Source organism: Channa argus, chromosome 18 (assembly GCF_033026475.1).
Source record: "Channa argus isolate prfri chromosome 18, Channa argus male v1.0, whole genome shotgun sequence".
NCBI classification, from domain to species: Eukaryota; Metazoa; Chordata; class Actinopteri; order Anabantiformes; family Channidae; genus Channa; species Channa argus.
The window spans coordinates 4059212-4086909 of record NC_090214.1 but is presented as its reverse complement, the minus strand read 5'-3'; the positions used below and the strand labels follow the sequence as shown (position 1 = coordinate 4086909).

General features: G+C 41.3%; 1 protein-coding gene across 5 annotated transcripts; it reads left to right on the top strand.

Annotated features, from left to right (window-relative positions):
* Positions 1–21869, top strand: pik3r1 (phosphoinositide-3-kinase, regulatory subunit 1 (alpha)). 5 transcript variants are annotated; one of them, XR_010911661.1, is made up of 16 exons: positions 1–253; positions 1540–2176; positions 11581–11673; positions 11797–11871; positions 12216–12347; positions 12953–13154; positions 13496–13578; positions 17581–17782; positions 17880–18060; positions 18149–18274; positions 18363–18505; positions 18602–18778; positions 18890–18964; positions 19053–19223; positions 19649–20019; positions 21466–21869. XR_010911661.1 is itself a non-coding variant. In XM_067485271.1 (15 exons), the coding sequence occupies exons 2-15, from the start codon at positions 1840–1842 to the stop codon at positions 19836–19838; spliced, it is 2187 nt and encodes a 728-aa protein (XP_067341372.1). In that variant the 5' UTR covers positions 1–253; positions 1540–1839; the 3' UTR covers positions 19839–21869. The 5 variants fall into 5 exon arrangements, 4 of the variants coding, with proteins under 4 accessions (XP_067341372.1, XP_067341373.1, XP_067341374.1 ...); XM_067485271.1 differs by having other exon boundaries at positions 19649–21869; XM_067485272.1 differs by having other exon boundaries at positions 2–253; positions 1540–1643; positions 19649–21869.
* The last annotated feature ends 5829 nt before the right edge of the window (positions 21870–27698 follow it).

Genomic DNA, 27698 nt, shown 5'->3' with positions numbered 1-27698 from the left:
AGGGAACATTTGTTCGGGACGAGGAAGCGGTGCCGTTATGTCGACCGAGTGTAGATTGTAAAAGTTTGTACTATTTGTTAAACCGAATTAAACACAGCGGGACGACTTTTGCTGTTAGCAGTGCTAATAAAGTATCGGTCTCGTGCTGCGTTCTCTGAAGTGTACGCGGTACATCCGAAGCTGAACGAAGTGGAAGCTTAGGTGTGGAAGACGGAGGACTTACTGGAATCGCCCGTGGATCCATACACTCTCGGTATGTAACGTTAGCTAACTTTCTGCTAATGCAGCTAGCAGTCGTTACCCCACTTTGGTGATTAAAAAAAAAAAGTGCTCATTTAAGAAGCAACGTTATTTGGCCGATGCGTGTTCTAGAGGAAAGTATAGATTCAAACTTGGGTAACTTTCTAATAGTCGCACCGCAGCGCTGGCCTGCCATCTTCACCAACTTGGCCCCGTGTCCATTCTGCTTTGACCTGTCGGCGTCATGAGCGATACTGTCACGCTGCCGTCTCCTTGTTTATAACTGTTAACGTAATCGCTATAAGGAAGGTGTTAATTAGCCAACGCTAGCCGACAGGGTTAGCTGCCTGGCGTTAGCTTGCTAATTTAATAGTAACCCACTGCTGACTTACTTTTTTTTTTCCTTCTCTTTTTTTGCACGCTATGTTGAAGTTAGTAGTTTGCCTTCGTGCAAACACGTTTTCTGCAGACGCTAAACTATAAAAGTGGCGTCTATGTAGCCATGGTTGTATAAAGGTGCTCGTGGGTTGACGCTGTCACGGATAATGCCAACGCTGGTAACCTTGTTCACCGAGCAGCACAATCATTTGAGGTGTACCAGCGATTTAGAAATGGAGCTTGCGTCCGGCACATCTTGACTTTTGTGAGTCATTTTAAGTCATTTCGCTGACTCATTTTGCTGAGAAGTGACAATGCAGCGGTATCTAAAACTATTCAATGATGAAGTCAAACTTTTTTGTTCCAGTTTTTAAAAAATGTGTTTAAAATACTGATCACACTATCATTGTCATATTTCTATTATTAATATTGTTTGTTTATATTATGTAACTGCACATATCCACCAGCACTAAGTAAGATCTTCCTAATTGGATCTAAAGAGATTCCATTTGTACAAATGAGCGATTTAAAAATCATTCATTTATTTTAAGGATTATTTATTTAAATTATTATTAAAGGTAAGAATATAAAACTCAATACTTGTTTGGCATATAAAAAAAAAGATCCAAATAAATAGTTTTCCTTAATAATCAGTTGGCTAGTTGTTGTGAGTCTTTATTAAAGCCAAGATGTTATGCAACACATGTGACATGTGATTGGTAAAAATGTTAACAGTATGAATACAAGTAAAAAGGTTAAAGTCCTCTTTTATATGCATGCATGCTTTCGGCATATGGATCATTCAGGGTTGACATACATGTCATGCTTTCTTGTAAAATTACTGTTCACATTTCAGTGTTGTATGTGATATACACTGTCTTATGCAATGTGTTGCAAATGGTGTCCACTCTCATCTTACAGGCCTGCACAGGATTCCCAGGATCACAGCTGCAGACCATTTACTGATGGGTACGTACTGTGAGGCAGCACACTCAGAGAGCAGCAAATCACTCGGAAGAGAAAGGGTCAGTGAGAAAATGAAGACAAGTTAAATATTGTTCTCTCCATAGAACTGTTGAATGCTGCTGGAAGTATACACGTATACGAGCTTTTGCACTAGTAAATGTGTACCTGGCAAGAAACGCTTTCAGAGAAAGCTGAAAAGTAACTTTGCTCACTGAAGCTCGTCTTTAAAGAAAACCTTGGCTGAAAGTGATCAGTATGAGTACTGAAGGCTATCAGTACAGAGCGCTTTATGACTACAAGAAGGAGCGGGAGGAAGACATTGATCTGCATGTGGGGGACATATTGTTGGTAAGCAAAGGGGCTCTGGTGGCTCTTGGCTTCACTGATGGTTTGGAACAGAGGCCAGATGAGATTGGCTGGCTGCCAGGCTTCAATGAAACCACACGAGAAAAAGGGGACTTTCCCGGAACATATGTTGAGTACATCGGAAAGAAATGGATCTCTCCTCCTACGCCCAAGCCACGGCCCATCAGACCCTTACCTGTAGCTCCAGGCTCGTTCAAGTCCGAGACGGACTCTGACTCGGAGCAAGGTAAGTTTAACGCTAGATCACATAACAGCAGACTTGAGCTCACATCGTGTTTGTTACCAATAGATGTAATCGCTGAAATTTTATTGCTTTTTAGTATGAAGGAAAGAAACATAGTTTGATTTTTGAATTGACACATTTATTGACTATAATATTGTTTTGAAATGTGCTTTAACTTGGATTTCCAGGCCCTGTCAGACACATTACGTGACCTTTATCAGCAGATGGAGATCCTCAATTGTTACAGATTTTATGTAGATTTTAATAACTTAAGCTCAAGTAATAACGGGTGGCTCAGTGTCGAGGTGGGACCCTCATGTTGTATGTGAAATTCTTTCTATATCTTTCTACTGAACTTTTTCTGGATGCCTTATTCATTATTAAGTGAAAACAGAACTTACTTCAAAATTGTGATTTTGTTTAATGTGAGAAAGATGTTTTTGCGAAACAGTTTAAGTCTTTGACAACAAGTATCTCTGCCCAGTGTTGTACAGTTGTACTGAATGTGAACCAAGCTCAGTCCCAGAGGACAACTGTGTTGGCGTCCATCCAGGCTATACTACGCCAAAGCCATATGTTAGCAGTGAATATCATCTGTGTTTTCCCATAAAGCCACGTCTTAAGGGGATGAAATATCCTCATCATTGTTGAGGAAAGTTCATTAGATCAATCTATTCTAGTGATTAGGACAAATGGCTCCTTTTCTTTAAGTCAGTGAAAACAGCTGGACTAGCCCCATCAAAACTGTATATGGTGTAAATTGTTGGTTAGCCACCTAGTGATCAACATCTTTTGAGTTTGATAGGGTCATGATTATCTTTGTAACATTGGCCGCTGCTGCATCCAGTGGTGCTTGGTAAAGAAATACTATAGCTCCAAAAACCACAATGTCTCACTGTGACATCGCACATAAACCTACATACAACATATATGCATAAAGATTGCAGTTATTAGAATACTTTTCCAAGCGGTGCTAGAACACACCACATAGAGTAGAGTCGACAAGCACATAGCGCTGCACATTCTGCATTTGCATGCGAAGAAGATGAAGCGTAAGGCCTGCGACCTATACAAACTGCAGACAAAGCAAAGTGGGTTTATCAATTTCAGATTACACCCACTGGCTCATAACCACTTCTAATTGAGGATATCTCTGATAAGAAGCTACAACAGTACAAGTTGTACTGGCTTGGTTAATACTCTCTTGTCATGCACTACTGAACAGCCATCAGTGGTCTCACTCGCCAAAGGGCACATCAAGTGCGTTTACACGGACTTTCTCGGGAAAGCCGATTTCTTCACGCTCATGTAAATGGGAAAGCTGGTTTGTGAAATCAGAGTAGTGTATAAGGTAGTTTTCTATCTGAGAAGGCTGATTTCTTTGCTATGTATACGCGTAACCACGCTTTCTCCAACTGCACATAACAAAAGGCTGTAAGCAGGAACACGCAGTTGAGTGAAAGAATTACTCTTTGGTAACTAACAGAGTGCGTGAATAAGTCATTTTTCACCACAGATTTTGAAAATTCATACCCTTTGGGCTGTAGATCAGCCGCATGTGTCTCGCCTCTTTCTTCTACTTTCTCTCCTCCTGCGTTAGCACTGACAAAAATGAAAAATCAGGAAGCAGCCTAAATCTGTGTGCCGTATCCCAATACACGGATTTACAGTAGCCGGGGTTCCTAAACGCCGTTCCCCGACTACCTCAGAAAGAACCCCGCTTTCTTAACTGCATGTAAACGCAGTCATTGTGTCGGCTAAAAAGCCATTGACAGGGGCTGACTTGGACCAGTGATGCAGAACTCACCACAAAGACAAGACCAGCTTTCACACATGAACTCCAGACAATGTTTGGAGAATTCTGCCTCGGACATTGTCTGGCGTGGCCTTTCAGACATGTAACTTACAGTGGGAGATTGCCCGAGCGAGAAGCAGCCTCACGTTTGAAAATCCGCTCAATTTTCATGGCGAACAACACAGACAGGAGGCATAACATGATATAAAATTAAAACAAAATTAGGAAACTGTCTTACTTTTTGTTTACAGCACATCAGAACCGTGCAACTAATTAAAAAAAAAAAAAAGGTTCCATCACTTGACTACAGCGCCAGTTGAGTAATGGAAATGTCCTCAATACGCCCACTCGCTCACTTTTAATCCTCCAGACGATTCGACACGCACAAGCTCACACGTATAATAAGGACATTGCACTAGAGGCCTGGAAGGATATAATCTGTATAATGTCGGCAGCGTTTTACTTTTTCTTTCATTTTCATTCACATAAAAAAGTCAGGATAGTGTTAGAATTCCTGTGCATGTCTGAAAGGGGTTTTGGTTTGTCCTAGTGCCAACACAAAATGAGTCTGTCTTTTAGTTTACTTTGTGTTTGACTGCTAAGAAGCCAAAAGAACTCCTCCTTATTTGTAAGTAAAATAACTGATAAGTCAAGATTTAAAATAACTAGGTCTTTTTAGGCTTTGTAATTAGGATTGACTTGCTGTCAAATAATTGAGTATGTACAGTAAGATGGGTCCTGCAAATTCAAAAACAAAATTAGTGCAACCGCATAGGCCACAAATATGGACTCCAATTTAAACTCTTGATCTTTTTAAAGACAGACTTGGGCTTGCATGACTGCGTGCTTACATTTTGTACTTACCTAAACAGCAGCTGTAGCTGCCAAGTTTCTAGTTCCTGTCCTTTGTAGTATCGTGGTGACACTTTTTTTGGCTGTGGTTAGCAGGCTGAGTGAGGAGCTCTATGAAGGGGCCATGTGTTTTAATGGCTGTGTCGTGGTTTAGTGGCAGTGCTGTGCCTTGAGCAAGTGTGAATGTAGCACCAGGAGAAGAAAAGCATCTGTGTCCTGGGCTGGGGGAGAAGGGGCCCTGAGGTTGTGGGTGAGGGGAAACTCGCTAAAGGTTTGGTGCAGGGGGTAGTGTGCAAAAGGATCAGGACTGGAGCAGAGCTGGGGGCTTGGCAGAGGGGCTAAAGCAAGGGCAAGGTGGTGGTGAGGCAGGGGCCTTGGTAAGGGACTAGGTCTCTGCATGCTGATGGGGGCTTTGAAGAGGGGCTGAAGGTTCTGCGATGAAGGCAGGGTTCTTGTTGCTCCAGAATGTTTGTGATTTATTGCCCATCACAGAGGGATCTCACTCCCTTCCTTCTACTACACAGCTTCTTTCTTCCTCCAATATAATGTTTTGATAGTTTCTAAAGTCAGCACTGACAGGGGGGAAAAGAGGTGGAGAATTGAGGCTTGCAAAGGGGCCTCTCCTGTTAGCCACAGGGGTTTACATGAGCGCAGCAGATGTGGAGAGTGTAAGAGAAGAGGGTTGGGCTGGGAAACTATTCCGCCTCATTCCAGCTCTCAGCCTTTTTTTTTTAACATTAAAGTGTTGCTCCTTTTCTGGGCCTCTCAGTTGAAAGAATTTACATGTGTTTGAGCCCGCCAAGGAACTTGAAGACGGAAACCCAGAGAAATGCAATCAACCTTTTTAACCACTTTCCACATTCGTCATTCTCATGCAAAAGTGTATCTTTTCACACCACCTATCTTTTATTAGGTAGTGTGAAACTCAAAAGATGCAAAATATTGCACCTTATCAGTTCATTTTTCAGTTCCCTATAAATGAATCAAGCAAAACGGTGAATTTCTTAACCATATTAATTTAAGGCATAAGCCCATGCAGCACATTGACTAACAATTATCTGAGTCATTGTAGTGCTAAAAAGGCAAGGCAGCTCTTGCACTTTGCGAGTGTTGGAGATATTTGCAACAGTAATAAAGTTCAGCGTTGCTTGTGAACCAATGATGCTACATTCTTAAATGTTGCCCTCGGTGTTTTGAGTTCTGTGTTCAGTGTTTAATTGCTCTTTATCTTGTCAGTCTGAGTGAACATTGTTCCAAATGATGGAGATACAAGTCTGAGTTACTAGTTTTTTTGTTTTTTAGTCTCCATGCTTTCCCAAGCTTCAGCCGACATGCTCAGTCTTGTTTAAGGAAATATTTGATGCTGTTGGATTATCCCCACATGCTTATCTGATGCTTATCAGCATGTTTGGAATTTTTGTTTAACTAGCATCGGCAACTAGAATAAGTGACATTGTAATTGATGGTTAGAAAATGAGTTCATTTAGTTTTACTTTTGTGTTTGTGGCAGATATTTCTGAACAGAGCTGCTGTTAAGCAAAAGAGAAGGCTTTGCTACGGAGACAGTTGTAGAGAGAGAAGCCTGCATAGTTGAGGATGGATCATATACAGGAAATTGCAAACCGTGCCCTTACTTTTACTTGCAACTATGGTTCTGTGCCTCTTGAGTACTCGCACTAATGTTGTACTAAGGTCTGTCCGTTCTAAAAGTGGGCACAGTGGCAGTTTTGGTTTGACATTGGTATATGTTTCCAGCTGTTCACTTTAATTTGTAGGTCACAGGTCAATTATCCATACGAGTCAGTTGCAGGAATGAAAGCAGCAGAGGTTTTATAACGTGATAGTTTGCTATAAAATCGTTCCTCTGTGGGACTAAAGGCAGCTGGGGCCAGGAATGTGTTGGCGCTTCTTTGGTGGAGGGGTGTGCACAGATTGCACGGTAGACTGATTTGGAGCTTTGTGATGAATCAGTATTGTGCTAAGTGCTGATTGCAGTAACTTGGTGCACAATGCAACTGGACAATAAATGGTTGCGTGCTGAATGGGACACTAGCCATTGCCATTTTACACCATTCAGTCTATACACTGGTGGTGGTGGCCAGTTCTTTTAATGGAAGTTTGACTTTTTTCATTTGTTTCTATGTTTAGAAATATTAAGGTAGCGAAAGTGTTACATTTGTTTTAGTTGCTCTCTAATTATTATTTTGTAATGTTGCAGGCGTGGAGAGAATAACAGCACCAAATTAGCTGCAAATGTTCGACTAATGCTGGATTTAAATGTTTTTTTGTCTCGTCATAGTTTCCAACAATGGATTGTGTTTTGAGGAGGAGAGTTTATCCCCATATTTTTCTCCACGATAGGAGTCCTTTTTAGAGTACGAGGGGTGTATAGTACTTTTTCAGTGTGGATATGACAGCAAATAAGTCAAAATTCTGAAAGAAAGAGTGATCTCCTAAAACAGCTTGTCATGTGCAGCTGGCAGAGAAAAGGAACAAAACGTTGCACTTGACAGAAGTTGGCTAATATTTAGAATACTTAGAGTAATTTACTAGAACAAAATCCTGGCAGATTGGTTTAGATCAGTAGTTTTGTCCTTTTTAATATCAAGTATCTGCTGATACTCTCCGATGCCAAAACTTACCTTTTAAACCTACATACTCTCAACTCTTCTGCTTTGCTGCATCCTGTAGCTAAAATTAGCACCATGATAATGTGTGAACACAAAGATGGCATATTTCTGTAAGTCTGCTCATTTACCAGACGTTTCGTAAATTGCTCATACAGTCTCCAGTACTGGTGGATTTTAATAGATGTGTGGTCAAACATAACCTCTTTTGCTCATCTCTTCCTTCTCTCTGTATAGATGAAGAAGTAGAGACCACCAGGTTAAGAACCACAGCAGTAAAGGCAAAAAAAAAAGGACTTGAACTGGACTGGTTAGCTTAGATCAGCTTTGATCCAGGATATCTCCAAGCACTTGGGTCACTTATGTAGCTTTTTGTGAATATCACAACTATGCTTTTCAGCCTATAACTGCAGTCATCATGCCCATTTGCAAAGATACTGATGTTAACTTGATGGAGAGGAAAAAGAGAAGTAGTGTAATTTAGGTTTCAGTAAAATCAACACTGTAATTTTCTTTCTGTAAACTGCGTGCGTATGAAAGCTTGCATAACTGCTTCATTAGTTGATTGTGTGCAGAGGCAGAAGTCTGAATGGACAAATCTTCTTTGCAAGAGTCAGAGCATGTCTGCTAGCAGGATTAAGAGTTTGGGGGGTAAGGCAGAGAAGAGAGGGGAGGTCAGCGAGACACACAAAGTTAAGGGGACATGTGAAGGCATTTTAAAAAAAGTGTGATGTATATAAGAGGAGGAGGGGGACAGGTTGAATTAGCTACTGCAGGCTGAGCCTTAATCTGTGGAGGTGTGCTAATAAACCTAATAAACCTCGGGCCGAGAGATCATAGGCCCTTTTTAAAAGCTTCAGTTAAAAAGAAATGTTTTTAGGTGTCCAATAATTACAGAAATTTAAAATGAATAAATCAAAGCATCAGCTGTTTTTGCTAATCTGTGATTTAACTTTTCTTGAATGTCGTCTTATGTCCGGATTGATGGGTAAAGTGAATTTAGCCAGACCTAAACAACAGTTGTTGTGCACCCATTTGGCATGAAACTTATGTTGCAGATACACATCTTAAAATGGTTGTGGTTGAACAACTATCAGGACGTGGGTATTTCTGTCATGCTCTCAGAAGTGCAAGGCGGCGTCTGCGGCGTGGTAGCAATGTTCACATGTAAACCCTAAAGTTAATTTGAATTAGTGCAGAATGAATTCATGATTCATGTATGATTTTACATTTTACAGTGAACACACATTCGGTAGTGTGAGCTGGGCTACACACTGTCTAAACGTCTCAGCTTTTGTCCATTGGCCTGGATTTGTAAGCATCTTCACACATTATACCTTGTATGTGTTTTGGTACGTGGGCTGCATACTGATTCCTACTGAGCTGCACACTGTTAAGTTTTGTGAATCGAGTGCGGTCTGCTCTTTGTAGGGTTAATTGTCAAGCTGTAGCAACAGTCGTTTCATTGGCTGTTGCTTAGCTGCTGCGCTGCCTCTTCCTCCCTGCAGGAGGAGACACAGCCTGCTCTTTGGGATTCACTTCAGCTTAAAGCTGTATCTTTGATAAGCATGTTACCACAACTTAGTGCTTCCAGTGCAAATTTTGATTCTAAAAATGTGCTTTTTTTTGGTTCTATATTCCTGAGCAGCTAAATATTATGCTTTAGTTTTAGTGTAGAGCTTTCTGATTTTTTTTTTTTAATATAAATTATACTGTACAAAGTATCCACTTAGATGCTATTGTAATTTGTACATGTGGTGTCATAGGTGCTTCTAGTGACATTCCCAGCCAGACCTTTTTCAGAGAAGAAATGCTGGACCTCTTTCAGAGGAGAAGAAATGGTATAAGGCTTCTAAATATATCTAAAGTGTGTGCTATCTTTAGTGTGTCTGCCGTGCCCGCAGTCTGCAAGTCCCTCGGTTCAGACATACCGTTGTAACCGTGTAGATTGTCCACCGCACCACAGCAGCACCAGTAGCAGCTGCGTTGACTTCCTCCGTCTGTGGTCGGCTAACTGAGGCCTTTTGGGATATCTGCCAAACATGCACGCTTGTAGAGACATGTCCAAGAGGCCCTCGTCTCCATATTCAACTCTACCGAGTTACCAGAGATACCGGCTTCCATGAAAACTTGAACAGTCTTATGACTTCTGTTGTCCTTACACACAGCAACACAAGACATTTTACTTCTTGTGCTGTTTCCGAATGTGTACAACTGTCTCTCATCAGCTGCAGAAAATGTTCATAGACTAGCATAGGAAATTATTCAAAAATTGAAATGTTTCTATAGTTTTAAGCAAGTTTAACGTTGCCAAAGTGCATTTCCGTTGCATACCATATAATTTACGTTACCAGGAAACAGTTTTATCTCCAAGCATGTCCAGTGTCACTCATAGAATAAATAAATACACTTCGAAGAATGTGTTTATAGTAATTTTACAAAGCTGAAGTAATGGAAGCATGTCACATTTAGCTCAAATGCAAAGATCCGTCTTTTTATGACTCAAATGAATCTAAAATGGGTCACAGCAAATCAGAAAATAGTACTACTTTGTAGTCCAAATGCATTTTTAAAAGTACAAAATACTATTTAAAATATTTCAAAAGACTTTTTTTTTTTAATGAATGCTATTTATAATAAAACTAGCCCACCCCGTGATATTGTAGTCGGGTAATTTTCATAGATGGGAACAGTGGCTAGTTTGAACATTTAAATATAACTCTAGGTTGTGTGTTGAGATTCTCAGAAGAAGGTTGGCTGCAGAATGGCAGCAGTGTTGGATATCTTGTCTGGGAGAAAGGTTACACTTCCAAGGTGTGCGATGGCAGGACTGTGTGTCTCGGTCTCTATTTAGGGAACACTTTGGTGCTCCATCTCAGAGTTCACGGCTTCTGAGAACCCCCTCCCTCCTCCTCCTGCTTTGCAGTTCCAATAATGTCTTCCAGATGACTAGTTGTCCTACATGGGGTTTTGTGTGCCTTGAGGTGAGAGGGAATCTGGGAATCCAGGTCCTTCACGCAATATGCCGACCTGTGTGCCGCACTGGCTAAAGAGGATGTGGACTTGGATGAAGTGGTTCATTATTTGCCTGATTGAACACTCTTCGGTGGAAGTGGGCAGTTCCCCATTTGTGACTACCATGCGTGCATCAATAAGCAACCAGCAGCTGCACGATTAAAAAAAACTGTAATTTTGTGGAAGGAAAAATATAGCTATGAGAAAAGGTTCCATTCATAGTTTGTCAGGATTTTGAAAGTCCACATTCGGTGTTGGAACAGTTGAGCCTTTCACAAAAGTCTTTTCAAAATACACTTTTGCAAATCCAAATAAACTCCTCGCCAAGCCCTTCTGCCTTTCATGTCCACACCTGGCTGAAAACTTCTAAAGGGAAAATGAGGAGAAAAACCTCAGCCCTGGCTTACCTCATATCACAGGCTATTTGCTTAGTTCCTTGGTTCGCCAAACCCCAACTTTAGTACTCAGCACCTCCTTTTCTTGAATCGGCCTGTTGTAAATACTCGCCTTTTACTTTTAAAGGCCGTCCTTTGGCCTTTTACCTGCTTCCTTTGAAGTCCGAAGTAGTTCATAAGTCACGCGTGCCCATCCACCTTCACTGGTTCAGAATCACAGGCTTCACTGTTGATCGTGTCATGAACGTTCACAGCTTCTGATGGCAGATTTATTTCACCAGCAGACCACTGCATTTCTGTGTGGGTCACTTTTTCTCTGTTGTACAAATTGTGTTTTCATTCATTCATAGCCAGAGGAGTAGTTCTTTTTGGTTACTTGATTTCCTGTTGGGGGGCCAAGTGGAGTTGAATGAGCTTTTCTTTCAATAATTAATTTTTTAATGTTTTTACATAAAAAAAAAACACACACACACAAAGCACAATTGACAATTAGTGATCACATACCATGCTATTGTGAGGATCTTTGAGAATTTATAATAATTTTTACTGGGAGTTGTAACTCAGTTCTTTTAGTTATATCACGTCACTCTAAATCAGACTTATTTATTTATTTTCTTTGTCTTTTAATCAAACCCACAAGACAGCACAAAGCAGTTTAGTCAATAACCAAATTAACTCCATTACAAATCATTTAGCTTGACATGCTGCTGTTCTCTCCTCCAGGCTTCTGTTTGATGGACTTGACGGAGCAGTTCTCTCTTCCAGACACTGCTCCACCCATATTGGCCAGACTGCTAGAAGCTATCGAGAGAAAAGGTAAGCTTGACAAAGCAAAGGTACTTTTGAATTTAACCTGGGACCGGTTAGACAAAATGACATAAATCATGTACTTGTATTAGTTCAGTCAATAAAATAATGAGTTGCGTTTAATATTTTCAGGTCTGGATAACCCAACTTTATATCGAACATTTACTGCTGGCGCTGGACTTGAAGTCCGACAGTATTATGATTGTGGTAAGTTTTTGAACCACCCATTTATCAGCCTATAAGAAATCTGTTTAATAGTTGAGTGAGGAAGACAGATACAGGAAACAAGATGTCTCATACAGAGACAGGAAAAAAGCATTGACGTAAGCAGTAAAGATGAAGACACCTAAATGTGTGAGGTGACTTAAAGTCTGTACTCTACGTGCACATACACACATCCCAACAAAGAACAGACAGTGACTTGTGAAGGCCAAACTGGACTGAAAGTTGTGTTTAGCTGTGCATCATGTAGTTTCTGCACATTGTACTTCACAATGTAATAAGATATGAGTTTGTGTTTAATTCTGTCCATGTGTTGCTTTGTACATCAGATCCTTCTTCAGGAGAACTGGATCACTTTGACCTTGCGGTTCTGTGTGACTGTCTGCGCAGGTACCTGCAGGATCTTCCACAGCCCATCATCCCTACTGCAACATATGCTCAAATGGTCCTCACTGCAAAAGGTTAGAGTAGATGATGTGAGCATTCATTCACTGATTATTTTTTTTTTACTGTACAGTTGGCCTGGAACAAAAGTGCTGACGTCATGTACATTTGCATTGCTATTGAACATTCAGTTCTTTGAACACTAAACCACAAGACCTCATCAACACCCTTTGACCCTCAACAAAGTCTTTATAACATTTTTCCTCTTTATCTCTGTGCACCGTAAAATGCATCATGTAATTTGGACATTTTGAGACGTCGTCTTGCTTGCAAGCAGATACTTCTCACACCACATGATTCTGTAGCACTGCATTCTTTGCTGTCACAGGGCCAGAGACAGGATATCTGTGGTTAATAGGAACTAAAACAAGCCTGAGAGTTTATCTCTAGCATCTCTGAGCAGCCAATCACCTGCCAGTGTACCTTACGCTCATTGTCAACCACACAATCTCTGTGGTTTCCAAACCCAACTGCACATGATGCCTTGTCTTTTTTTTTTTTTCCATCTCTTCATTGTTTGAAGAAACTTCTTTCATTTCATGCTCCTCTCTGACTTGCATAAGGTTTAACCAAGGATTGGTTTTTCACACCTGTCTTGCTGGCCTCTCATGTATTCCAACAGAGGTGATGAATCCTGAAGAGTGTGCCCAGCTGCTACGTCGAATTGCCAGCACACCGAGCCTGCCTCCCCAATATTGGCTAACCCTCCACTTTGTGCTAAGGCATTTCGCTACAGTGTGCCAAAACGGCTCCAAGAACCTGCTCAGTGCTAGAGCCCTGGGCGAGATCTTCAGTCCAGTGTTTTTTAGGCCACAGGCCACCAGGTGGGTGTTGGAGCAGTAGGATCTACTCTTGCAGCTACATGTGTCTGTCAAATATAGACACTCAGCAGATAGACAAGACTGCAGGTTCAGTCATGCAACACTGAAACTCAAACATGCTCACACGCACGCACACACGCACGCACACACACACACACAGTCGGTGAGGTTGTGGGTTTTTAGCTGTGCACATATGAAGGCTGGAGATTTTCTATCTGCCAGCTGTGCTACGCAATTATAGTAGATAAACCTGAAATATGAGATTGAAACCAGTAGAGAGTGACAGGCTGTTAGTGGGGCTATAAAGCAGACACTTTACTTAATTTTCCTTTTCTCCCCCACAGTTGTGAACCCAGCCTGGATGCTCACGTCAAGATTATTGAGGTTCTGGTGACAAGTGAATGGAGTGAAAGTCAGGTTGCTCCAGGTAATTAAGTTCTTAACATTTTGAAATGCTACTGGTACTGTACTGTTAGGGTGATGCAAGTTGGCACTGTTCCATGTGACATGGTTTAAAACTTTAGCTGCAGATTGATGTAATTTATCCAATGGTATAATCCAAACAACTGTTGCGTTCAAATTTGTTCTAATTATATTTTATACATTTTTTTTTAACTCTGGATTTGAATTCAGCAGAAAATTACTCATAACGAATTGGATGTGAGTGGGTAGGAATGGAGACAGAAATTGAAACCTGCTGATAAAAATCTTTACATTCTGGCTGGCGATAAATGAAAGAACTGCACAAAGTCCGTTTTCACAGCTGGTACAGTGGTAGAGTCTACATGGACTAGTTATGTGCGAGTGCAGTGCTACTTAAAAGCACCATCGCTGGCTGGTCTAGAGGCCCAGGACAGAGCTGTGGCTGTTATAGAAATAGCACTAAAATGTTTAATGTTCCTGTGCACGGCTCACTCTCAGCTGTCAGTAATTTGCACCTGCAGGAACACTTTGACAGTGAAGGGGATGTATGGATGAGCAGGCAGAGTTCACTTTATTTTATACGCACACGTATTTGCACTTTGTAAAGACTCTTACTGACATAATGTGTTCACTAGCCCCTGAGCCCGGCCTCAACATAACCTTAACTCTCATTTGTATATTGCATAAATGTCACTTTCACAAACTGTTGTCTCTGCTGGCCACACACACACACACACACAGACACACACAACCCCGTTAAGCATGCGATAAAGGTCAGGTGTGGCAAACAGGTTTCAGACTTTCATCTGATATGGATAGTTGCAGGGTCCCAAGAAGAGCAAGGGACAACAGCCTACTTTGTAAACACAAATGTACATGTTCTGTACATGTGTGTTTGGGTGTCTGAGTGCCTCCTCCCAGTTACTGCGTACCTATTTTAAGATAGCGACAAAAGGCCCACTTAAATTTGGTTGGCTGGAAAGTCGGCCGGCTCCACAGAGCACTTCTTGTTAAGTGAGGGCTACTTCCAGTTTGTAGGACCCACCCCTCACTCCTCCCTCTGCTTGGATTTCCACATGTCCTCCCTGTCTCACAGGGCCCAGCTCAGCAAATATTTGAAACTTTGCAAGTTAATCATAAGACTAAAAATCCCCCCCCCCCCCCCCCCCCCCCCCCCCCCAAACCTCCTCCTTTACAAACAGAGAGAGGGAGTGACCAGAGACAGAGACACAACTGGCAGCTTTCAGAACAGGCTGCAGTGACACCAGAGCAGCTAAGACTAATTATTAACTATCAGCCTCAATGCAACCAGGCCTCAGCTTTGCTGTTGCTCAGGCGGAGTGAAAGTGAGACAGACAGACAGACAGAGAGAGAGAGAGAGAGAGACAGAGAGAGACAGAGAGAGAGAGAGAGAGAGAGAGAGAGAGAGGAGACGAGACTCAGCCCTTTACCACACTTGCAAGAACTAACCAGGCAGCCAACTAGACAGTCGCATGGTGCACCTGCCTCACGTTGAGGGGATTACCTGGATTTCATTAAGAAGCGTATAAACCTGCAACCTTCTAAGAATTAAAACAAGGCACATCCGGTTTTTCTGGGACCTAAAATATGAAATGGAGCTTTACAGAAGCACGTGAAAGTAGCTGAAGTTGGATTTTATTTACCTTGTGGGAATAAAAGAAGCTGCAAAGTGGAGATTCTTTATTCGACAAAACATGCACAACTTGCAACGTAAGTTGTTTCACGTCTTTTTCTTTTCTTCTTTTTGGTCCTTTTTGGATTGTAATGAAATTGGAACTGTGTGTTCTACTGCTTCTGCCTGTAGGCTATAATGAGTAGAGCCTCGTGGCTCGAATAAGACGCATACCACATCTTAGGAACAGAACAAGAATAAGCCTCCAGTCATAGCTGTCAGCGAACAGTTCTGCCTACGGCTACAGCTCACATTGTCCATAGCTATAAGCTGTTCTTACAGGTCGCAGCCGCAAATGCATTGTTGATGAATCCTAAAAGTCCAGTGTAGCCTTTCATCTTCAACTTGTTCACTAAAAGAAAGAAGCTGCGAAACATTCCCAGCAGGTTATTCAGGTGGCTGTAACAGAAAACTTAATATGTGCTGGCATTTCCTTTTAATTCTTAGAGCCATTTACACGCCTGTGAAATTAAATCATTCCAATACCCTGATTTATGGTTGTAAAGTGATCGGTACCATTACATCTTGAGTTTAATGTCTTCAGTTCCAACAACTGTTTCAGTTAAACCTAGAAGGACAGCGGCTGCATTCCATGTCAATCCCTGTACCTTACCAAGAACTAGGTCTATTTAAATTACACTCAGGAAATCAAGAGAGCTAACTCTGTCATGCCGAGTGTCACACTGTGGGATTACAGGCGTATTTTGGAACTCTGAGTGCTGCTGACCCGGGGCAAGCATTATAATTTATCTGTGTACGTGCCGCTGCAGCAGAGCTGGCTTTGTCAGAGTGCCAGCAGTGGGACGGACTAAACCGCTGCACGACACATGCAGAGAGGAGGGGCCGAGTAACCTGCAAGGGAGCAAGCAGCCGGGCTCAATACAGAGACAGAGAGAGAGGGCGAGAGAAAGGGGACATGAGAGAGAAAAGGCATGGAGCAGACTGCTGGTTCTTCTTTTTGCCCCTGCTGCTAGAGGAGAGATGCTGCACATTTTTTAAGATGGATGAATACTAGGACGTAACGTTGGACGCTGCAGAGAGAATAGAAGTTAGCCTGTTTTCCATTTAGATGCAGCCTTGAAACAAATTGAAGCACTGAGGTACAAGGCTTTCAGAATGACCTCATCGTTCACAGGAAATTAAAATGCACGAGTGGTTGTTGACAGACCCCCAGTGTGATTGGCTGTGGTAAGTGATGTAACACGTTACTGAGCAGGCTCGTCTTAATGGCTCTTCAGATGGTTGTTAGGTGACTGTACAAAAAAAAAAAAAAAATGTTTATTTTGCCACCTTAGAGATTTTTGTGGTCACATTCAAGCGGTTTCTCTTTGGAGCGGTCAGCAAGAGACTGTTAGAACTAGTCATGTGAACAATCCAGTTTTAACAATTAGAAATGTCTCGTAAGCTGCTGCTGTGTGATCAGCTTGGAAAGCAGGTGAGCTTAGAAGCAATGTACTGTGGGTGAACTGTCAGGCTGCATTTTGAGACTTTAAACCATTGCATGTTATGCCATGTCACAGTTCTAGTTGTCTGTGCTTAGTCTCGAGCAAATTCCTGGAAAATCCAATGCAGCAGAACACTTGTTAATGCAGAGGGAGAAAACACATGCAGTGCAGATTTGTGGTTTTAAAATAGCCCGATACTGTAGCTCTGCTGCTGTTAGCTTCACTTTGAAACTGTCAGCTTGTGAGCAGATTTAAGATGAAGGATTTTCCATACCCACAATAATGTGGTTTGAATATAGGTTTGGCTTCATCACGTGATTATCTATAAGCAATGCGCACGTTGGTGCCGTAAATGATCTTAAACGGAATGTAGACCACAAGTGTGCCGTTAAGGTTTAACTGTTTAGAGAAACCTTAAAGCAAGTTTTTGTCTGTATCTGCCTGTGTTCTATATCATTTAAAAAGCTGCATATGCCATGTTTGAACGTGCTGGTGCCAGTATTCATTATGTGCCTGCCACTATATACACTGCTTTGATTGCAGCTCGGTTTATTTAGAGAAGGCACCTTTTCTTAAACTAGGGAGAAATGGATTCTTCCTGACTCATGCTTCATTTCTCCTCCCACTGACTTGCAGTTACATTGGGAAAAGGATGTGTGTGCGTGCACAAGATAGACAGTATCTGCAAAATGCCTAAAGTCTCCTACAAAAACATTATCGTTGGTTTAAAAAAAAAAAAGACAAATGTATGTTTTCAGCACAGCTCAAGACTTTGAAGCGCTGAGCCAGTTACAGATAAATGATCACATGTACTGCTTTGACACTGGGGCATAAATTTACGTCCTTTATTCGCTCACTGTCCTTGCAGCTCTACCTCCAAAGCCACCTAAGCCCACATCTGTGACAAACAACGGTATGAACAACAACATGGCTCTACAAGATGCCGAATGGTACTGGGGAGATATCTCAAGGGAGGAAGTGAATGAGAAACTGAGGGACACTGCAGATGGTACATTTTTGGTGCGAGATGCCTCAACAAAAATGCACGGAGACTATACTCTAACTCTGAGGTGAGCCCCTTCCTCCTTTCAGTTTGAAATTTTCTCACACAATCATTTGTGCTTTTAGCAGTAAGTGCAACGCTTTTTCGTTGCCCTTTGCCTGCAGGAAAGGAGGTAACAACAAGCTCATTAAGATATTCCATCGGGATGGAAAGTACGGCTTCTCCGATCCACTGACCTTCAGCTCGGTCGTTGAACTTATCAACCACTATCGCAATGAGTCACTGGCTCAGTACAACCCCAAACTAGATGTCAAGCTACTGTATCCAGTCTCCAAACACCAGCAGGTAAAACATAAGCCTTTTATTTTGTCCTGCCTCACAGTTTATGTAGAAGCAACTCAACTGCATCTGTTGTGCATTTAATGCTTCTCAGGATCAGGTAGTCAAAGAGGACAACATTGAAGCTGTTGGGAGGAAGCTCTGCGAGTACCACCAGCAGTACCAGGAGAAGAACAAAGAGTACGACCGCCTGTACGAAGAGTACACAAGAACATCACAAGTGAGTACCCTGCACAGATGACCTAAAATCCCACAATGTTGCTGTACAACGCACAACATTTACACTAACATTGTGCGTCCGCTTCCAGGAAATCCAAATGAAAAGGACGGCAATAGAGGCTTTTAATGAAACTATAAAGATATTTGAAGAGCAATGCCAAACACAAGAGCGGTACAGCAAGGAGTATATCGAGAAATTTAGGAGAGAAGGCAATGACAAGGAGATCCAAAGGTAAGAAAATTCCGGATTTTACAAAAAAAAAAAATACATTATTATTATTATTACATAATAAAGGTTTAATTACATCTAAAATTTTGCTGTTTTTAGGATCATGGGCAACTATGAGAAGTTGAAATCAAGGATAAGTGAAATTGTAGACAGCAAGCGCAGACTGGAGGAAGACCTGAAGAAACAGGCAGCAGACTACAGAGAGATCGACAAGAGAATGAACAGCATCAAGCCCGATCTCATCCAGCTCCGCAAGACTAGAGACCAGTATCTCATGTAAGTACATCAGTATCTCAGCTGCTTGTGAGAAAGGAAAAGAAAAAAAACTTAGGGAGTTTCCTCATCTGTCCTGGGTTTTAACATTCAGGTGTTCTCTCCCTCTCATAGGTGGTTGACACAGAAGGGGGTCAGACAGAAGAAGCTCAATGAGTGGCTGGGTATCAAGAACGACAACACAGAAGAGTGAGTATCCAGAAGAAAATAAAAAAATCCCCTCACCAAATACAGATGCCTTTGATTCACAACTTAACAGTTGCATTTGTTTTTCTAGTCAATATTCTATGGTGGATGATGATGAAGACCTTCCTCATCATGACGAGCGGACCTGGAAACTGGGCAACATTAATAGAGTACAGGCGGAGGCTCTGCTCCAAAGCAAGAGAGACGGAACATTCCTTGTTCGAGACAGCAGCAAAGCAGGATGCTACGCCTGCAGCGTTGTGTATGTATCAGGCAGTTTAGCCCATGTTAAAACAGAGCGTTGGCTTGCTGTAGTCATTCCTCTGGTTCCTCATGACAGATCTCTTCCTAAATGATCACAAACTGTTCGAGTTGGACAAATCATTTGGGATTTATCCAAAGTCAGTTTTCGAAACAAATTCCCTTTGCTGCACTTTGGTGCAGTAACTTCTCTAAACATCTACCAGATTGGTCTGTTCTGAAGCCTCGTTAGCAGAAGATAATTTGCAGTGTTTATACACCAAAATTATCACTTTTTTTTTTTTAAAGGAAGTTTGATGCAGAGGAATATTTACAGCAGAGGGGGACCTGGCTACTGTGTCAAGGCTTAGTTTGTCAAGATGTTGAGAAATATTTTCTATGCGTGCAGATTGAGAACAGCCTGTGACCATTGTCCTCTCTTTCCAGTGTGGACGGTGAGGCGAAACACTGTGTCATCAACAAGACCCCATCGGGCTATGGCTTTGCTGAACCATACAACCTGTACAGCTCCCTGAAAGAACTCGTACTTCACTACCAGCACACATCTTTGGTCCAGCACAATGACTCTCTTAATGTGACGCTAGCTTACCCAGTTTATGCCCAGCAGAGACGGTGAGGACCCAGATGTATCCATATGGACACAAAGAAAAGGCCTCATTGTTGGAGTTGGAGACACACATCCCTGGACTCTGATTAAAACAAGGCTCTGAATTCTACTGAGTCAGACTCAAAATCGGAGGAAAGGATGCAGTAAAACCTGAGACATTTCAGTGACTCTCCCTGACCAGGAGCCTGAGGCAAGTCTGAATGTAGATTTTATTTCACTTTTGCTTTTTGTGGGAGCACAGAAATAAGCAGAAACTGCTGAACTCTCTTCTGAGCGGAGGACATTTGAGGCCTTTTCCCCTAACGGTGCTTTTTATTTTTTCAATGCTTTACCGGCCGCAACATCTAATCGCAGCAGATAAAGTCTTCAAATGAAACTGCACCCACCGGCCACAACTTTGTTTTTCCACTTTTGTGTTTTCCTTTCAAGGTGTGTGTGTGTGTGTGAGAGAGAGAGAGTGTGTGTGTGCTTGGTTGTGTGTGTGTGATTGTCCATGTGACCAAAACTCATAGAATCAGGAAATTGTGTGATAATGAGGACTGTTTCACACGTGTGTGTGTGTGTGTGTGTTCTAACTGTTCAGTAGCAGACTATGGATCAGCTGATAATGTAGCAAAATGGCACTTTTAAAAATTTTTTTTTTAAGACTCCTATGAACTTTTAATAGAAGAGCAGCGAGGACAAAGCTGTCTCCCTCCTGCCTTCTTACTCTTGAGCATTACAGTATACTTGATTTTTACAGTGTGCAGATGAAACTATGAATGGATTTATTAATTCATGTACATATGTGAATGGGCAAAGTCAAATCAGTGCACCATACCAAAAAGGATCAGTTCCTATTTAGTTATATTCTAAACTGCTATGCAATTTGTTCAATTACTTCTTCACGACTGTTTATTCTGTTGCAGCCCACAATATAAGCTTGTTTTACTGCTTGAAAAGTATCTTTTCCTGTATAAATGTCCTCTTTGACATTGTGACACAATGTCACAACTGCTTATGATTTTTACTTTAAAGACCGGTGTAAAGATGCAGCAGATGAATATTTTTTAGGTTTTGTTTTGCTTCAAACTAATGTTCTTCTCAGGCAGAGCCTTTTTGAGTATATGAGCTGCTTCAGCTAAACTTACATGCAGTTCTTTGAGACAGAGCAAGGTGTTACCCTCACCACAAAAACAGTATAGATTTATTTTGTTATAAAATATATATATGTTCCACATGAGATCAGAGCATGTCTTCAACTGATGGATATTGTTAAGGATCAATATGCATTGTCCACTTTGTATTTTTCTGTATCAGAAAATCACTGTTTACATGGGTGGATGAGCTCATTTTAGGAAAATCTAATTTCATTTTTAAAATGAGAAAACATTAGCAGAATCATAACTTTACTCCATTTTAATTTCAACTTTTCCAAGTCAATTATTCAAGTGATGGACACGCGTAAACCCAGTGTAATAATAGAAGTTTTAACTGTGAGTCTGTGGGGCTGCCAAAACTACCAATCTCACCCTTTTTAATGTGAAAAATGACATCAAAAAACATTTACATTTAAATGTCAAAACTGACTTAATTCGTCCAACATGTGTCAAACTGCGGTTAAAGCTGAATATTCTTTTCTTTTCTCTCTGTACAGAATCAATTTCTTGCATATGCAGCCAGCCACTGCAGGACAGCTACTGTACACAGCTGAATTCAGAGTAGTAAATATTTGTGCAAATTTCTCATTAATATGAATCCTGTCATCAACAAATGTCATGAATACTACATCTGTCAACATCCAATGTTTAGTTTTACTAAGCCAGATTTTATTTACCTCTCCCAACAGCTACTGGCATAAACTGTTAAATCTGTATTTTAATTGCTCTGGCCAACATGCAAACTTATTTTCTTGATTATTGTAGGTGTCTTTTTATTTGAAGCTCATCTTTTGTGGGTGTCCAGCAAGTGATAATTTGAGTTTTACCAGTGTTCCCCAGTTAAGCTTCAAATCTGTATTGGGCTTTGCTAAAGAGTAATTAAAAACACTTTTTGAAACAATTATCGTTTTGGTTTTATTACTGAATTACATGTGACATGGTCCATGATGTAAAGAAACCAGGACAGCCTTTAGGCAGCTGGTTATTTTTAAACATGATTAATACACCTATTTTTCTGTTGGGCAATTGTGCTTTTTGTTATTACAGTGCTGGAAAATATCTAAAGATGCCTGTTAGTTCCAAGTTTAAGTCTTCCCATCAGCCTATTAAGTGATTTGGACCTAATATTTTTGAAATATCTTTTAAAGATTTATTTACCAGTTAACGTAAATAGAGTGGGCATCAACCAAGCAGCTCTGCTTCCAAGGCTGGTTATGATTGAAGCATACTTTTTGTTTGGCTAATAAGTTGTTGAACCTGTTTAAATCTGACAGAGATCGGGCAAAGCTAAGGCTCCTCTGCTGATCTACTTTGGGAGCAACACGGACAGATTCCACAACTCGCCAACAGAAAAGCAGGTAGTTCCTCACAACATGGCGCAGGAAAGAAAGCAAGACTGAAATCAACTCCACAAAAACTGTGTCCCATAACAATTTCAGTTCCAAAAATGCTGTACATTCTCAAAATCCTCGTATACTGTGTCATGCAACATGAAAATATCTGTATCAAGTTAACAAAAAGTCTGCATTTATAATAATCAAATAACCAACCATTAACTCTGGAGGAGGGAATTCAGTACATTAAGTATTTGCTTGAGTTAACACACATTGTTACATATAGTTGTGAGGACACTCACTGACAAATTCCATTACTTAACCTAAAACTGATTCTAACCCCAAGTCTTAATCCTCAAACAGCAGTTTGCGATTGTCAAAACCAGCCAAAAGGTCTTTGCAACATAATCAAGCTACAGTTTGTTCACATATCTACATAAAGACATGCACACACACACACAAGTGCATGCCTCCAAAAATAAAGTGTATTAAACCACAGCCGCTACAACTTTGCTCACAGACAGCAGTGTGTGCGTCACAATTTTCCACTGGGTACATGAGCAATATAGGTTGTGCTGGGGTGAAAACATTCTCAGCATCACATGTAAACCACATCTACTTTTGAACTGTTTTCTGCTGAAAAAGTGACTTGCTGTTTAGATCGATAAATAACATTCGGCCGACCTACAGCTACAAGTGCTTTTACCAAAAAAAAACAACAAACAGCATTTCACATCATGACCTAAAGTTTTATTTCTGTGCTATCAGATGCTACTTCAGTGGGGTGGGGTCATGTGCTAATGTTAATGCACTCCTACAACTGTGATTAATGGTCATAATCTGCAGAGAACATTTAATGCCTGGGATTTGCTGTGGCTCAAGAGTTTAAATCAGGACAGACACAGCAGGTCAAGATATTATGACGCAAATTATACATGTAAATGATATAGCACTTCAGCTTAAAGCAATTATTACAATGAAATACTGCTCTCTCCCACTCCCGTGAGGTATCTGCCAGCCACGGACATTATGACTATTTTCTATGCTTTTCCTTCTTTCCTTTTCCCTCTTGTCCTTTCTCAGAGGGGGAAATCTTCCTCTTTCAGGTCAGATGCACTGCCTGTAATGTAGTCACACTGGTTACAGTGTTGTAAAGTATGAGGTTTAAAGATAAGGCAAAGGGTTCAGACTGCTTATCTTTGGAAACCCTGATAGAGGGAGCAAAGACTCTGGCACAGCACAGCCTCCTGCTAATATTTAACAGATATATCTAAAGCATCTCATGGAAGCAATTAGTGATTAAAGTCCATCAGGTATCACCTTACAAAGTATTAACAAGCTTGTCATAAGCAGAAACACTTTTCTTGCCCAATCCATTCTACAGAATTTTTAACAAGGGGAAGTATTTCACTCATAAGCCGCATTTGCAGTGAGAAAAAGGCATTTCCTCTCAAGTGTGTTTGAACATTTTGTCCCCTCGACACAGAAACATCTTTATCTCATTCTCCATCACTTGGCTTCGATGGTTCAAGCACATTGTATGACATTCAGAAGCAAACCAAAACGTGTCCTTGTCAAGCTTGTCAGATACAATTCGCAGAGCTGCTCAAATCTGTTTTCTTAAGCCACTAACATGTTCCAGGAAGACAGTTCACAGGCTTCTCTTGATGAGTGGCCAAACAAGATTCACCTAAACTATGAAACATGAACAGGTGTGCTAAGAGGCATGTCCTGGGTTTCACTGAGCTTAACAGACATGTGCTTTGACTGATAGCAAGTCCACTGGGAATGTGACTACTGTGAGTTTAAATCATCTGTCCCCAGCCAAGTGTTCCAGAAAACACATATGGCACAATCTCTCTCTCTCTCTCTCTCCCACACACACACCAGCATGTGGCAGCCACTTCACTTTAAAACAGTTAGTTACTCTCGGGAGGTTTGGGGCTGAGAGACAAACCGTCCTATTGGTCACCCTGTAAACAGCCTCAACTATCACTCATACAGCGTGTCTCAAATTAAAGAAGCCAACTACGGTACCTCAAGTCCCTACAGAACTGTGCACACGCTGTCAATACTTGTGATTCAAGATTTTATAGCATGATCCCGACTTAATGACCCTTGTGGTGTCTGGCACAAGTCTAATCTTAACTGCAGTCAGTATGACGAACTTGAGCAGGTCAAAGACTCCTTAAGAAATTAAACATAGTAAAAAAAATAAAAATAAAAAAAAACCTCTACCCATGACTTAATCTCCACGCTCAAGTAAATTATGAATACAAAGACATAACATACATCTTTTTAGACACAGTGTTACTTAAGCCACGCAAGGATATCAATATCATCATCAATGTCCGTTTTAAATAAACCTCTACACATCTGCATAGATAGAAGAAAAATTCCTTTAATTAAATAAAAACCAAAAACATAATTTTGACAAAATAATTGCCAGTGTCCATAAGTCTCATGGCTTCAGAACTTGGCCGAAAATCTCAGTATTAGCTGAAATTATTTCTCATGTTGCACTATCAATATACTAATGGGGCTGTGAAAGCACCATGAACAACTGTTTTGCATGTTGCTTTCGCATTGATTGCTGCTCATTTACTCAGAAATAAGGTTACAGTGAAGTCCTCAGGCTAAGATGTGAGACTTTCAGGGTATTTCAATCTGACAAGGTTCCAGACAATTGCAAATCTATTGTGCTATCTCCGGACTATGTTCAAAGATAACACTGGCGGTGGTTATCTAATTGCTAATGTATGATATGGGTCTCTCAATAATTAACGAGGCAGGAGGCACCGAGCTGCAATGACATCAGCTCTGATTAGTTAAAGGGTGTGGATGAAAGGCAACGTGCTGCTGTAGAAGAGCAGGCCGCGCTGTACGTTAGGATTCCATTACGCTTCCATTTATTCACTTCCAAACGAGCCCGTCCCATCACAACGCAGAAACAAAGAATACAGCCGAAATCTCTCTTTACATTTGACTCCACTGGCAGAGATTAACAAGTCTGTCGAAGACAATTATGGCTTCTCCCACCTCACTACTTCCATTTTCAAAGCTCTGCCCAAGGCTAGAAAGAATTAATTCCCATCAATCTTTACGGTCACTGACCTTCCTTTCAGTTAAGTGTCAGAAGTTCATAAAATGCTTCAAGTCTGTAATTTAGGGGAATTAACACACAGCGTGATAACTGATCATCCGTAATACAGAGTAGTAGAGGTTTTTAAATAGGACTTCTTGAGTAAATTTGGTCTGAAGCGCACGTGGTCATAAGTGACTTTGGTTTTTCTATAAAAGCACAGAATTATCAGGGGTCTACAGCCATGCGAGTGGCTATTTAAGGCTGCTCTTAGGCACAGTGGTCCTACAAGATAAATGCTAATGTCAGCATGCTAACACGCCCACAGAGGCAGCGTTCACTCAGAGACACATCAGGGAAATGGCCATTTATAGCAAATGTCAGATGTGGGGGAGAAAGCCCTTCAGTTTCTGGGAGATCGCCATGAATGTAAGTGTTGGTGATTATCCTGGAGAGATGGCTTAGATTGCTCCTCACCCAAGAAACGTTAAGAGGAATCAGATTAGCACCAACAAAACAGAGCCAATTTCAATCTGCCAGCCTGAACATGCGACAAGAGCATGTTTCCAATAAAGGCAAAGTTCTTCAACCTGAAATTGGCACGAATTCTAGCCGAGCACAGAGGGAAGCTTTAAGTAAACCACAAAATAAAGTTGAAGTGTGTTGACTTCATTAGTTCTCTGGCCTTAAACAAACCAAGTCTACGGATGGAGTCCAACTTCCAATGGACACCATTGTCCAAGATGGACCAATAACACAAGCTCATCCCAGATTTAATGTGAATATTAACAGCACAGCAACCGGGCGAAACCAAGAACCGACCAACACAAATACTGCAGACATACAGTAACCAAGAACCCAGCACGTGCACTGAGCCAAGCCAGCTCCGGTTTGTGCCCCACTGTGTTAGCATCCTGCGGCATGGCAGACACAGCCCACCACCATGTTCCCGAGCTACAGTGTTATTCAAACCAATCAGTTGTGTCTCTAAAATACACAATACGTGTTTTGTTTTTTAAACCACCCGCGTGTTAAAATCTATAGACGGCGTTTAATTGACTCAAATAGAGGCGGTTAGCAAAAAAACAAATATGGCGACTCAAAGTGTCCTTGGATAAATCGACTTCGCAACCTGGGGAAAGTTTGAAATATTCAATACGGAGCGTTAAAGTACCACCGTGTGGATTTTTTCCAACAAAGCTAGTTAATTCTCAGACGGCAACAGAAACGGGATGGCTGGCTCTGGGACCTGCATGCTAACAGCGACAGCATCAGAACAGCAGACAGCAGCAGAAGTGGAAACAGGTCCTGAAACCAGCGAGGGTTCGAAGCACATCAGCAAACACTTTACCTTAGCCGGAGAAGAAGGCGAGTCAAAGTCCGGCCGAGTGGTTTTGCTCCGACACACGCGTAAGAATGTTAGCGCTAGCATCTGAGGGGCCTGGCAGCAAAGTTGCCATTATTAATTTATTTTTTTTTCCCTCAATCAAATTGGTCAAACATGTTGCCATAATTGACCACGTGTGTCAGCGTGTATTGTCCGGAATGGCACGTTGCACTTTAGTGAACAGGTTTGTTTCACATTAGCTTAATGTTACACCTGTGGAGGAGCCAGTGTTGCCAGATCGGGCGGTTTTCCGCCAACTTGAGCCAGTGTTTCCCTAATTGAGCGGGCAAAAAAAATGAACAATGGATGTTTTCAACCTATTTAATGCACCTTTCTTCTTTCTACATTTGACACCACTCTCCCCCATTTCTCAAGTAATAGGGCACACATTTCTATATCGTCTCATTATTTATTTATTTATTCGGTCAAAAAAATGCTAAAGGACTTAAGAACAAAAGTTATAAATGGCTTCATAATTCAAACAGACACCCAACATCAGATAGTCCGAATGGAAAGAGCCAGAGACAGAAAGGATAGGAAATGTGGTCCATTTAAAAACAAAACTGACAATTAGATTGCATGATATATTACTAGCAGGTAAACTATGGGCTCTTGAGAACATCCAACAGATGCAGAACAGATTTATGAATTTCTCTCTTGACCTCTGGGCACAAACCTGCTGCACTGTCACAGATAAATTGACCTGCTGGGGACAATGAGAAACCTTGTTTTGTCCTTCACTACGGTGGCCTCGAACAAGACGTGCGAGCCACAAACTGCACCCAGAGGCCACCGTCAGAGGCCTGTGGTTTGTCTATTTTCAAAGTGGAAATATGTGAACTTGTTGAAGAGTCCGAGCTCGTAAGCTCACTATGAAGCTTCAGGGTGTGCGTGTGTATTTGTCCGCTGTAGAACTGAATTCTAACA

Bases quoted from the DNA above. Each gene is read 5' to 3' on its own strand.
- pik3r1 (XM_067485271.1), top strand. From the start codon at position 1,840: ATGAGTACTGAAGGCTATCAGTACAGAGCGCTTTATGACTACAAGAAG. The intron at 13,155-13,495 runs GTGGGTGTTGGA...TCTCCCCCACAG, and splicing joins TTTAGGCCACAGGCCACCAG to TTGTGAACCCAGCCTGGATG. The intron at 17,783-17,879 runs GTGAGCCCCTTC...CTTTGCCTGCAG, and splicing joins GACTATACTCTAACTCTGAG to GAAAGGAGGTAACAACAAGC.